Genomic DNA, 14,003 nt, shown 5'->3' with positions numbered 1-14,003 from the left:
CTGTGAATGGCACAATAGAAGGAGGTTTAGCAGCAGCCTTGCCTCCACCCACTAGATGACAATGGTACCTCTTCCCTAGTCATGACAGTCAGAATTGTCTCTAAGAATTGCCAGATGTACACAGAGGGGCAAAATCTCCCTGAGTTGAGAAGCACTGGATAAAACAAAGCTTCAAGGATGCCCTGAATCCATTCTTAGTCTTGCTTATTGCAAAGCATAAAAGTCAGAATGGAAGTCAGGGGTCTTGGAGGCAAGAATTGGTCTATCACTGAGTTTCTGTACGTTCTGCCTTGGTTTTCTTATTTGTTGAATTAAGGGTTGTCTTAGATAATACCTGAGGGCCCATCTACCTCTTGGTTGGTTATTTATTTCTTTGGGGGGTACTGGGGATCACCAGGAGCACTTTGCCTCCTCAGTCTTTTTTTTTTTTTCTTTTCTTCTTCTTCTTCTTCTTCTTTTTTTTTTTTAAAGACAGGGTCTTCATAAGTGGCCCAGGCTGGACTTGAACTTGCAGTCCACTTGCCTAGGCCTCCCACAATGCCCGGCTGAATGCTCCTTTTCTTTAGAGTGGTGCTGGAAGCTTCTTTAGAGTCATGTAGCTGGAATACCATACAGTGTTCTGAAAGCACTGCTCACAGTGGGTGACCCAGAAGCCTTGCCTTCTTCACAAGGCTATTTAGTCTTAGCAACAGCATTTCACTTGTGTGCTACTAATTCACTAATCCACAAGTATTTATTGAGAACCTGCTGTGTGCCAGGAACTGAGGTGGGGAGAATGGTGAACTAAACACAGCCCTTCCTTTATTGAGTTAGTGATTACAAATTACTTTTCCTATCTTGTTTCCTATCTTGTATGTCTTTTTAAATATACCTTATCTAATTTAACATTCTTGTTAAATTAATAGTAGACTAAAACTAGTTCAGTGTCACAATAACAATCAAATGCCTATGTACCCTTTCAGTAATTTCCTATCAACTCTTGAGTTAGGCAGCATGAATGTCATAATCTCCAGTTTTTACATCAGGATTATAGAAGGAAGAGGAAGAAAGTTGGCAGGCCACAGACAGCTATCTGTACTGGCACTAGGATTTAAATCCTGCCCTCTAGTCCTTCTATTTTTTCCCGCGATGGTCCAATTGAGTTGTCAAAAAGAAATAACAGTAAAAGCTTCCTTGAAAAGCCTGTTTCTTTTTTTCTTGCATGGTTTCTGGTTTGGTTCAAAGAGCTAATATGAGACTGAGGCACTGTGGAGATAGTGGGAGGGAATGAAAAACCCAACCCAAAAGGCCTGAGGTCAAACTGCAGCTAAAAATACAAAACCACTACTCAGGCCCTGCCAACAAGTAGGAGCTAGGACAGAGGCAATAATGTAAAATGAGAAGGGAGGACAGAGGTTCATTTGAGCAAAGCCAGATCCCTGGCCTAGGAGGCAGGAGAAGCAGTTCTTGTTCAGCCTTGCTGAGTCCCTGCCTGACTCCTTGCAAGTTGCCTCTGTCCCTGTTAATAGCTCCATTATGTCCACCAAACGGAGAATCCTGGAATAGAAGGGATCTCCAGTTCTTTTTATTCCCCCCGATTTTGGATGTTTGTCATTAAAATAAAAAGTTATATCTTGAATGCCTTTTCCTCTCACATGGTCAGTGCCACCTTAGTCCAGGATTTCTTTATAGGAATTTTTTTTTAATATTTATTTTTTTTTAGTTGTAGTTGGATACAATTCCTTTATTCCATTCATTTATTTTTATGTGGTGTTGAGGATCGAACCCAGGGCCCCTGTGCATGCTAGGTGAGCGCTCTACCACTGAGCCACAATCCCAACCCCAGTTCAGGATCTTAATGTCTTTTTCTGGGGTTACTAAAATGGCTAAGTAGGCTGCCTTCTGATCATTCCCCATTCCCAGCCCTTTTGTAACGCTACTTGGCTTGGCCATATTATTATTGTCTTACTTAAAAAACCTCTAAAAGCACTCAGTCACCTGAATGCAAACCCCCAACTCTGTGGCCTGACCCTTTTCTTTATAATTCTAGCCAACCTCATTTTCTCTGATCTACTCTTACTATCCCATGCAAATCTAGTACAGACTGGATATTTCATCTGTCCCTTGTACCTCTTGAGTTTGTACATATTATCATTTGCTTAGAGCACCCTCTTATAATCCTACTTATTTCAGATCCAACTCAGATGACATCTTCTTTTCACTCCTACCTCATTCCTTCTCTTCAAAGCTTTTTCCTGCTCCTTCTAGCACAGCTTTCCTCTTGGTCCTCCCAGCACAGCAGCCCAATTGTTTCAGAATTGATCTGTTCACAAGCCTACCTTTTGCACTAGATTGTCTGACATTCCCTAATGCATATACAAATGAATGCAGGTGAAATTACTCCTTGAAAATCAATAGATTTAAGAGTTTATCATTCATAATAATCTTCACATAACGATGGCAGTTCAGTGGATACCAGTTAGTATCACCAGCAATAGCAGTTTTGCACAATAAAAAAGGATTTGAAGTCATCCAGGCTTGAGTTCAAATCCTGGCTTCACCAATTAAAGCTATATGATTTTGAAAAAGTTTTTTGAATTGTGAGCCTCCATTTTCTTTCTCATCTAAAATATGCAGAGGAAAATATGAAAACTCAATGTAGATTTCAGGGGTTATTTTATAGATGGGGTTGGGGGATGAAAAAATGATATCAGCCTTGGTTCTAGTCTGCTGGAGATGGGAGTCATTGACCTGTGCTTTTCTTTTCCACTGTGTAGATCCTGGCAACTTCTTTTCTGATGTACCCCATGCTCAGGACCCTTAGCCTACAGCTTCACTCAGCCATCACCGGCAGCTATATCTCTGGCACACACTCCATCGTCTTTGTCAACTGTCCCAACGAGCAAATTGCTAGAGACATTGCCAGGTATAGTGCAGGGGCTAAGGTGCTGCCCCAGAAGACTTGGGAAGCTCTAAGAAGCTCCAGAGGGACTAATTTGGGCCCTTCTCTTGCTTCTCACAAACCTGCCTGTCCAATGAACTCTATAGCTGTCTGCTTGGGTGATACAAGGAGCATGGCCAAATGATCCCCTGACTGATGCTGCTGCAGGGCCTAAAAATGTCAAGTGGTGCAGGAGGGCATAAAAGGGATCTGAGGCCCAGAGAGAGGTGGTTTGCTGAAGGCGTTAAGATAAGAGAGTTGTGGAACCCTGCAGGTTTGTAATCTAAGTCTCCAAATTGCTGACCCACCTCTCTTTGTTCAAAAGAAAGGAGGGGGAGGTCATTTCAAGTATTTGGCTGTTTTCTAGAAGCAGCTGTGACATACTAGAAAGAACACTGGACTAGGCCAGGGTTTCAATGTGAATATGCCATTTACTATGTACGTGATCTTGGCCGAGCTGTGTCTCTTCTTCCACTTCCTCCTTTTCCTCTTCTTTTTTTTGGCAGTGCTAGGCATCAAACCCAGGTCCTTGAGCATGGTAGGCAAGTATGTACAGCCAAGTCACATCTGATTCCCTTCATGAAGCATCACTTTTCTAAATTATAAAACGGCATTTTGCCATCTACCTCACAGGGTGATGGTAAAGATTAAATGAGATGAAATATAAACAGTGCATACCCCAATAAATATAGTAGGTGCTTAGAAAATGTTTATTATATCTGAATTTTCCCCCTTCTGTTTATAGATACAGGTTGAAGAGAGTTAGTGAGGCTGAGAAGTAATGGCCGTGGCTCTGTGTTCCTTTTCTTCTTGCTTTATAACTCAGCCTTCTTGAAGTTAATAGTAGACTAAAACTAGTTCAGTGTCACAATAACAATCAAATGCCTATAGGCAGCCAGGCACGGTGACACATGCCTGTAATTCTAGTGGCTTGGGAAGCTGAGGCAAGAGGATCACGAGTTCAAAGCCAGCCTCAGCAATTTAACAAGGTCTTAAGCAACTCATTGTGATCCCATTTCTAAGTAAAATGCAAAAATGGGTTGGGGAGGTGGCTCAATGGTTAAGTGCCCTGAGTTCTATCCTTGGTACAAAAAAAAAAAAAAAGAAAGAAAGAAAGAAAGAAAATGCCTGTAATCAGGTAAATGAGAAGTGGGCTGGTGTATAATGATGGTGCTTCCTAGGCTTTGGGAGGAAAGAGCAATGGAACTGTGTTGACCTGAGAAGCGTATTTCATGCCTCAAGAGAGCAGCTGCTGCTCAGCTCTAGCGTGGCTAAATTTGACATGCAGGCCCAATATTGGAAGATTCACTTTTTTCTTTTTGCTAGAAGCTAGATAATCTGTATTGTTTGGGGTGTGAAATACATTCTATATTAAATATTGGTTAATAAAGCCAAGATTTTTTTTGGGGGGTACCCAAGATTGAACTCAGGGGCACTTGACCACTGAGCCACATCCCCAGCCCTATTTTGTATTTTATTTAGAGACAGGGGCTCACTGAGTTGCTGAGGCTGGCTTTGAAACTTGCGATCATCTTGTCTCAGCTTCCTGAGCTGCTGGGATTACAGGCGTGTGCCACTGCACCTGGCCAATGTCAAGATTTTTTAAAATGTCATGAGGACCAACATGTATCTGCTCTTTGAGCCACTAACCTGTGTGACCTCTGCACTTCTCCCTTCTGCTTCCTAAATCCTGAGCTCCCCATGTGTGGCTCTCTACTGGTCTTGAGGGTTTGTGTGTCTGTTTTAAAATTGAATTCAGTCAGCCTCTCTTCTTCCCTACTCTCTTTTATAATGCTCTAGGGACTTAAAAAAAATTTTATATATATATATATATATATATATATATATATATATATATATATATTAGTTGTAGTTTGACATAGGACTTTTATTTTATTTATTTATTTATCTTTATGTGGTGCTGAGGATCGAACCCAGGGCCTCACACATGCTAGGCGAGCGTTCTACCACTGAGCCACAGACCCAGCCCTTTAGGAACTTTTTGTATAAAACCCCTCCATATTCTATAATCTCTTACCTAAAGACAGTTTGCTATTATCAATTGCTGAGGAGTTCATATTTGGGAAAGGGCTTCGGAGGCAATGTGATTATCTTCCATGGGTGTGTAACTTGCTCCTTGCATTTGCTTAACACCAGGAGAACCAATGAAATGTAATTTCTCAGTGAGTGGTTGAGTGAACAAGGCTCACAGCAATTGCTTGAACAAGTTTGTGTGACAGGTCTCTTCTTACAGTTGGTAATTTTCCAAGAGAGTAACAGTGGTGATAATGTCACATGAATATGGAGCCTTAAATAGAATACTCTTCAGCTTGGGACTCAAGGAAAAAGAAAAGAGGTCAGTTCTCTTGGTAACGGCTGAGGGAAAGAGGAATCAGTGAGCAGGGCTCAGATAAGGTTTGTTTGGCTTGGTCCAAGCACTTCAGAGAACAGAGGTGAGGTTCCCTTGGTTTCCTTTAAAAAAGAAAGAAAGAAAGAAAGATGAAAAGGTCCTATATTTGCCAAAACATGATGCTTTTTTTTTCTTTTTGCTTTTGCTTGGAATTGTATTAGTTTTGTGTGGTCACATGGGTATTTACAGTCAGAAGCACTTAGTGTCTCCGCTAGATTATCTTTGGTGGTTAAAGGTAGAGGTAGCGTAATAAAAGAAATTATTGGGAATAGGAAAACCACTGGCCAAACCAGTCTTGATGTATCGCAGGTCAGGTTGCTTATTTCCCCAAAGCAGGAGAGAGACAGAAAGAAAGAACTTACTTAAGATTCCATAGCCATCTTACAGCAGGGCTGAAAACGGAATTCGGATCTTCTTTAGGTCCAATGTTAATTACTGCCCAGACCCCACACAGACTGGGCCTCTCCTTAAAACTTCCTTCCCATAGTTGCTTTCTTACTTCTCACCCAGAAAAGTACATAGAAACAGCTCTGACTTCAGAGGTTCTATGCATGCTGTTTATGAACTGTTCTGAAGGGAGGTGATGAAGTGATGTCTGAGTCTGTTTTCTATGGCAGTAACTGAATACCACAAGCTGGGTCATTTATAAACAATAAAGGTTTATCTAGATTATGGTCCTGGAGGCTAGGAACTCCAAGAGTATGGTGCTGATATCTACTGAGGGCCTACTCCCTGCTTTATAATATGGCAGAGAACATCACATGGTGATACAGAGCAAGTATGCTAGGTTGGTCTCTCTCCCTTTTCTTATAATGCCACCTATGTCCTCATGAGGGTGCCATCCTCATGACCTCAGGTAATCCTAATCACCTAAAAGCCCCACCTCCAAATCCACTAACATGATTTAGGGAATTCTGAGGACACACTGAAACCATAACTTCTGCCTCTAGCCCCCAATATCCATGTCCTCACATGCAAAATACAATAAACCCCCAAATTTTAACTGGTTCCAAAAATAATACAAAAGTCCAATGTCGGAAGCCATTCTCACACGTGACTGGGTGACTCCCGGTTAGGGTCTGAGGCGCTCTGGCTGTGTCGGAGCTTTCCCGGCCCTCTCCTGTTGAGAGAGCCTGTCCGTGTGGGGGTGTAACTGACCACTGACCCCGGAGGCCCAATCACTGACCCTGACCTTGGAGTGTGGCCCCCCCTTCAACCTTCATTGGATGGAATTATCCCCTGAGTTTCTTGCTCCCCAATAAAAGGCTACTCCCTGGCGTGCTCTCTCTCTCTCTCCTGCTAGCCCTGAGTAATCCTTGCTGCCCTGCCGGGCGGTTAGAGAAGGGAACCAGAGAGGGGAGCCGTCTCGGACCTGGTCATAGAAAAAGGTAACTGAGTCTGTGTGTTTGTTTCGATCTCACTAGCTAACTTTTATGCCAAGAACCTCATTAATGAAACCATTGCGCTGGCCGCATGGTAGAGTCCAAAGTGCATTTTCTCTTCTGAATTAGATTTGGGTGAGACTGAAAGCATGCCTGAGGCAAATGTAATCTACTGTGGCCTGAAAAATCAAAGGAGCTACACACTTCTACAGCGCAGTGGTGAAACAGGCCATAGGACAGATGTTCCCATTCTAAACAGAAGAGTCAGGCAAAAAGAAAGGAGTCACCAGCTCCATGGAAGTCCAAAACCCAACAGGATGAACAGCATTAAATCTGAAGGCCCTAGAACCATCTTCCATAATTGCATGTTCCCCTTCCTGGATATATTGGGACAGGGGTTATGCCCCCGAGGCCTTGTGCAGCCCAGCCTCCACCTCAGTACAGCTTCAGCTCACTTGGGTAAACTGATAGCTCTTACTTGCCCGCCATATAGCTCTATAATCCCGGGTCTCTGTGGCAGTCCAACCCCTGTAGCTCTACTAGGCATTGCCCTAGTGGATCCTGCAGCAGCTTCAGCCCCACATTTCCATGCTGCTATTAATTCCCAAGAGCCTCACAAATACTGTTAACAGGATAAAATTTCTAACACATGAAATCTGGGGACTAAACCAAAGCAGGGGAGGGACATCCTAAATTATTTTCTACTTAGATTTAGATTTCTAAGGTAATTCCCAAGAACCCCTGTTCCCATCCTTTCTGTTTAGATTTTGGGACTTGCTCTAGTGACCGCTACCTTTTCTCTTTGCTTTAGGGGCATACTGGATAAGAAACTGGCTGCCTCTGTGAACATCTTGCCCAAGACATCTTCACTGTGAGTTTTTCTATGGCAATAAAGGGGAATTGGGAGTCTTAGGGTCAGGTCCTGGCTGGTGGAAAAAGCACTAAACTAATGGGAATTACCAAAGAATAACTCAAAGGTATTAAATTAGTCAGTGGTTCACAGTTGACTTATACTCAGAGGAGATCAATCAAGTAGTTTATCTCATCCAAGAAAAGCAAAAATATGCTGTTTATAGAGAGAGAAGGAAAAAGTAATATTACTCTGTTACTGTTCACATCATCTATAGCAGTGGCTCCCAAATTTGGCTGTAATGTCAATTCCCTGAACTCCAGCCTAGATCTGTTCAGTTAGTGGGTGGGCCCAGGCCTTTGAATCTTTAAAAAGCAGAACAAGGGTTAGGGAGGTAGATCAGTAGTAGAGCATTTGCCTACATGTGCAAGGTCCTGGGTTCAATTCTAAGCATTAAAAAAAATAAAAAATGTTATAGGCGATTCACTCTTCATCCAGTCTGGAAATGAGTGTTTTATAACCAGAATAGAATATCAGCTTAGAATTCTTATATTTACCAAAGCTGTGACAGGGAAGGGCCCATGGCCTAGGTCATCTTAGATTTACCCTGGGTCAATGTACATCTCAGGCTAAATCTCTCCCTTTTCCCATGATGCTATTGTTTTTTTTAATATTTATTTTTTTAGGTGTATATGGACACAACACAATGCCTTTATTTTTATGTGGTGCTGAGGATCGAATCCAGGTCCCGCCCGTGCTAGGTGAGCGCTCTACTGCTGAGCCACAATCCCAGCCCTATGATGCTGTTCTTAAACTCTTTTCTTCTTCTTCTTCTTCTTCTTCTTTTTTTTTTTTTTTTTTTGTACCAGGGATTGAATCCACTAAGCCACATCCCTAGCCCTTTTTTATATTTTATATAGAGACAGGGTCTCTATATAAGGGAGGTGAAGAAGTGATGTCTGAGTCTCACTAAATTGCTGAGGCTGATTTTGAACTCACAATCCTGCCTCAGCTCCCAAGCTGCTAGGATTACAGGTGTGTGCCACTGTACCCAGCTCTTACACTCTGTTCTGAACATCATCACTGATTTTGTTTTTCATTTCTAGAAGTGTGTGTATCTTACAAGGTTTAATTCTCCTGAAGCCTTCTGAATTTTTTCATTCATCCATTCATGGGCACTCAGCTTTGAAAGTCAGTGATCATAGCAACACTAGTCAAAGGGTCGGGGAGGGGACTGGAAGCCATGAATATAGGATAAACATAGAAAGAACCGGAGATGAACTTGGAGGAGAAAAGATATAGAAGTGTCTACAGAATTGTCCTGGGGTGGTTCCTCATGTAGCCAGTTGAGGAAAACAATGAGATGGCAGATGTCAACATGTGTCAAGAAAAAACATTTCTGGCTGGGGTATAGCTTAGTGGTAGAGAGCTTGCCCACATGCCTGAAGCCCTGGATTTGATCCCCAGGACTGCATTTAAAAAAGAAAAAAAAAAAGTCTCATGTGAAAACCTTTAAGTTCGAGGGACTTCTTCAAGAGATGGTGAACCTCCCACCTCCAGGAATGTTCTGGAAGATGCTAGATGCATGTGTTAGAATGATGGAACTAGATGATTTGTGGGACTTTGACCAACTCTAGACTTCTTGATATGGACTTAGAAAGATGTTAGCTTCCTTCTTAGTAAATCACCTATTCTGGCCAGGTTTGACATTTAATTCGCTGGGCTCCTTTTATGAGTTTCACAATTTGGTTTTGCTTTCTTTTCTAGTTTTTTTTGGAAGGGAGAAATAGAAGAAGCCACTGAGGTCTTATTGGTAAGTAAGGATAGGAGCAGAGATGGTCTGGGTAAGGGAATGAGAAAGACTAAGACCTTTTCCCAGGTTCCAATGAAAATTAACATGAATCAATTGACTGAAGGTCTTGCTCACTTCAGATGCATGAGGTTCATTTGTGAGCTCCTGACATGACCTGGTGACCTGGGAGGAATGCTAACTGCTAAATGGCTAGGTGAATGAGCAGGGCAAAGCTGGGGCTCAGTCCTAAAGTAGTGTTTTGTTTTGTTTTTTTAAAGAGAGAGAGAATGTTAATATTTATTTTTTAGTTTTCGGTGGACACAACATCTTTATTTGTATGTGGTGCTGAGGATCGAACCCGGGCCACACGCATGCCAAGCGAGCGCGCTACCGCTTGAGCCACATCCCCAGCCCTAAAGTAGTGGTTTTTTTCCTTCCTTTACAGTTAATAAAGACAAAAACTTCCAAGGTCCTCATGCTGTCTGGCTTTATCAGGTAAGACTAGCATCTCTTCACTCATTCTCACGACAGACAGGCAAATTCTTCTTCTGGGGACCAAATGGAGTGAGCTTCAGAAGCAGGAAATCTGCAACCTAGCCATCAACTTCCCATATAACTCTGAGCAAGTCCCTGTCTCTTTCTGAATCAAAGATTTTCTATAAAATAGGGAGCTAGAATGAGATAGTTTAAATCAGTGCATCTCAAAATATTGGTCTCAGAACCTTCACACTTTTAAAAGTTACTTAGACCAAAAAGAGCTTTGTTGTGGGTTAATAAAAAAAAATAACTGTTTTGAGAGCATCATTTTACAATCTAATTTCTGTCTCCAGGGTCCATTCATTTCCCTAATAATCATATATACACATGCCTATCTCCCTTCCCTCTCTGAGAAAAGGTTTAGAAGCTTCCATTTCTAAATTTCAGACATGGTGTATGATTTTCATGTTTCAGAATGTTAATAAATTTTGTGTCTGTTCTCTTAAAAAATAAAAGTTAACTGTTTTAAACATTAAAGTTGAGCAATTTTTAAAATGTTTTAGGTCATTAAAAATAACAGTAGTAAACCATTATAATATTAACACAAATAGTGCTATTTATTTTAGTGCTAGAGTTGGAACCCAGGGTCTCCTGCATGCTAGGCAAGTACTCTACCACTGAACTTCACCCCCATCCCAGTCCTATACATGCATTTTTATAGAAAGCAATCATAGTTTCCAAAGCCAAAAACTAGTGGGAAAAATAAAAGAACTGAAGATGAACTTGGAGGAGAAAAGATATAGAAGAGTCTACAGAATTGTCCTGGGGTGGTTCCTCATGTAGCCAGTTGGGGAAAACAGTGAGGTGGCAGATGTCAACATGTGTCAAGAAAAAACATTTCTGGCTGGGGTGTAGCTTAGTGGTAGAGAGCTTGCCCGCATGCCTGAGGCCCTGGGTTTGATTCCTAGGACTGCATTTAAAAAAGACAAAAAAAAGTCTCATGTGAAAACCTTTAACATTTTTGCAAAATCTGGTTTAGTAAGATAGCTAGATCTCCTCAAGAAGCAGCTTTAAGTGGGCTGGGGTTGTGGCTCAGTGGTAGAGTGCTTTCCTAACATGTGCGAGGCCCTGGGTTTGATCCTCAGCACCGCATAAAAATAAGTAAACAAAATAAAGGTATTGTGTACAACTAAAAAACAAATATTAAAAAAAAGGAGCACCTTTAAGTATTGGGACAATTTTAAGCTTACAGTAATGAATTCAAATTTTTCAAAATTCTAATTTTGTCTTAGAACATAATTTTATTAATGTTAATAAGTGATATAAATTGTCTTCATTTGAGTATTGGGTTCACTTTGTTTCTATTTGAGGAAATGTCTTCCTAATACTCAAGACTTCAGTTATAGTTTGTAAAAATGACAGAGAAATTATAATTATTCAGGTTTGAAAGCAAAAATGTTATGCAAAAAAAAAAAAGAAAAAAGAAAAAAAGTATGTCTAGCTGGGCATGGTGGTACATGCTTAAAATCCCAGCAGCTCAGGAAACTGAGGCAGGAGGATTGCAAGTTCAAAGCCAGACTTAGCAACTTCGCGATGCCCTGTATCAAAATAAAAAATAAAAAAGGGCTGGGGATGTGGCTCAGTGGCTCAGTAGTTAAATGCCCCTGGTTTCAATCCCCAGTACCAAAAACAAAACAAACAAACAAACAAAAAAAAAACATGTCTAGTTTAGCTTGTGACTCAGATTGTTTTCAATGACTATTGAACCTAGGTACACAACAGAAATGCCTATGTGTACTTCCCGTTTTTGCCATTCAGAATATTAAAAAGACATGTATTCAAGGTCAAAAAATAATTTAAAAAAGTAATTTTTACCACTTCAAAAATGTCTGACTTTTTAAAAATGCGGGTGTGAGGGCTGGGGTTGTGGCTCAGTGGTAGAGTGCATGCCTAGTATGCATGGGGCACTGGATTCGATCCTCAGCACCACATAAATATAAAGATATTGTGTCAACCTAAAACTTAAAAATAAATATTTTTTTTAAAAAAATGCAGGTGTGAAGAGTACAATGATAATGTGGTTTGGTGCCACTGCTTGATATATGTAAACATGCAGGTAGTTTTATCCATCATTGCTTTTGTACCACTGTCACAAACATTGACATAGTAAAAAGATGAATGACAAATTAGTGTTATTATATAAATAGTTTTGACTTCTTAGACCTCATGGAAGAGTCTTAGAGACCCCTAGAGGTTAGTGGACCTCACTTTTAGAACCAGTGGTATAATCCTATATCATTCAAAGTGTAAGTTTTGGATTTGATATCACTGGACACTTGCTAGAAATGCAGAATCTCATGGTCATCCCAGATCTATTGAATCAAACTACATCTTAGTAATATTCCCCAGGAATTCCCATAGTCTAAACCAGTGGTATTTTTCAAACTACCACTTTAAATTTGTTTAGGATGGGAACAAAGTATGATATTATTATTGTTGTTATTTTTGAGACGGGGTCTTGTTATGTTGCCAAAGCTGGTGTTGGAACTTCTGGCTCAAGTGATCCTCCAGCCTCAACTGGTCCTATAGGTGCATGCTGTTGTACCCAGATAGTATGGTACTGTTAAAAAGCACCCCAGGTTGACTCGAATGTGCAGCCAAAGATGTGAACCACCTATTTGGATGATAAAATTGTTTCCCTTCACTTTTTAGAGAACTAGGAATCTGTGGCTATAAGGCTATAGCTAAGTCTCAAATGTTGCTATAGAGAAGGCCCTTATGTTACCATGTCAACAGAGTTGAGGGAGTAAGACATCTTTGGTAGAACCTACACTGTCAAGAAATAACTTAACATGTCAGGGACAGCTTCAGGGTTAAGAGTGAAAACTCCAGAGCTTAACCTCCTAATGTTGAAATGTGGCTTCCCACTGGCTAGTTGTACCATAAGTACATGCAGAATATCAATACTTTTTGTGCCTCCGCTGTCTTGTCTTTAAAATGGTGATCATAGTCATGTGTTTTGGAATTAATATGTGAGATATACATATGAAATGATGCTTTGTCATCAGCAGCTCTTACTACTAAAGTGCTTATTAAAATATGCACTTTGGCCTCTGTATGTTTATTTATAAAAACAGTTACCGTTACCTAGATGTCCATGAAAAAATTCATTATCCTCAGGAACTGGATAAAATTCATCCAACTTACTCCACATGTTTAAGCACCTACACCCATGTTGTGATTTGTTAATCATGTTATCTCATGAGAACTTTAAATTGGTTCTTTCAGCAGCAGAAAGGACATAGAGAATTATTATCCTGTTTGACAAATGGGAAACTGAAACCAAGTTCTCATGTTTCTTCAGTCGGAAAGTGAAGAGAACTTGTATTGTGTGACAAGAGCCAGGTGAAACAAACAGGAGAGAAGGGAGGGATTTCTGTGGCCTAGTGGTCAGTGAGGATCCCTTAGAAAAGGCTAGTGGTTGAGCTGGACCTTGAGGGAGAGAAAGGCTTTTGATTGATCAGCAGGAGCAGGAAAAACTTTCTATGTGGGGAAGAATATAGAGGGAATTTAGAACAGTGTGTATAGGAGACTAATGAAAACAGAGGCTAACATCTAATAGAATGTGTGCAGTGCCAGTTGGTGGACTAGGTAAGTGCTTTATATACCTTGTCTTATTTAGTCTTCAGCAATCTAATTACATAGGTATTATTTTTATCCCTAGAAAATGAAGTGACTTGTCCATAGTCCTTACAGTAAGTAAGGAAATGTAGAATTTGAACCATGTCTGTGAGACTCTAAAGCCACCTGATCCAGCTTAGCTTGTTGACAGCTAAGAAACATGGGCTCAGGAATGGTGGGCTATGGCACTAGCCAGGTAGACTGTCGCAGATTTCAAAGGGCCTTTCAGGAGGCTGGCTAGTTGGATCATATCACATGGGTTGATTCACAGAGCTCTCCCTTCTTTCCAAAGGTTGGTGCATCCTTTTGAAATCCCAGAAGTCTTCAGTCTTCCCATGGACCAAGGAGATGTGCACTATTTAAAGTGGCTTGAGGAGGGCATGGAGGAAGACTGAGTAGGGAAGCTTCTGGTGCGTGCTGCTGGCTGCCTCTATCCCTCAGCTGCTGAACTCTGGGTAAGAGCAGGCCTCTTTCTACCTGTGAATTCCAAG

General features: G+C 41.0%; 1 protein-coding gene across 8 annotated transcripts in view; it reads left to right on the top strand.

The window, feature by feature from the left end:
* LOC143392336 (protein CutA homolog) overlaps positions 1-14,003 on the top strand; it is a 36,378-nt gene that overhangs the window by 1,383 nt on the left and 20,992 nt on the right. For 7 of the 8 annotated variants that reach the window (XM_076845590.1, XM_076845598.2, XM_076845592.1 and 4 more), the window contains exons 2-6: positions 2,757-2,905; positions 7,524-7,583; positions 9,330-9,375; positions 9,800-9,849; positions 13,805-13,967. In XM_076845590.1, coding sequence (XP_076701705.1) covers positions 2,757-2,905; positions 7,524-7,583; positions 9,330-9,375; positions 9,800-9,849; positions 13,805-13,907 — 408 coding nt within the window. In that variant the 3' untranslated portion in view covers positions 13,908-13,967. The remainder of the gene's footprint in view (positions 1-2,756; positions 2,906-7,523; positions 7,584-9,329; positions 9,376-9,799; positions 9,850-13,804; positions 13,968-14,003) is intronic. The other variant, XM_076845596.2, reaches the window with a different exon arrangement.

This window comes from Callospermophilus lateralis, chromosome 2, assembly GCF_048772815.1.
Source record: "Callospermophilus lateralis isolate mCalLat2 chromosome 2, mCalLat2.hap1, whole genome shotgun sequence".
Lineage (NCBI taxonomy): Eukaryota > Metazoa > Chordata > Mammalia > Rodentia > Sciuridae > Callospermophilus > Callospermophilus lateralis.
This window is presented reverse-complemented; position numbering and strand designations above follow the sequence as displayed.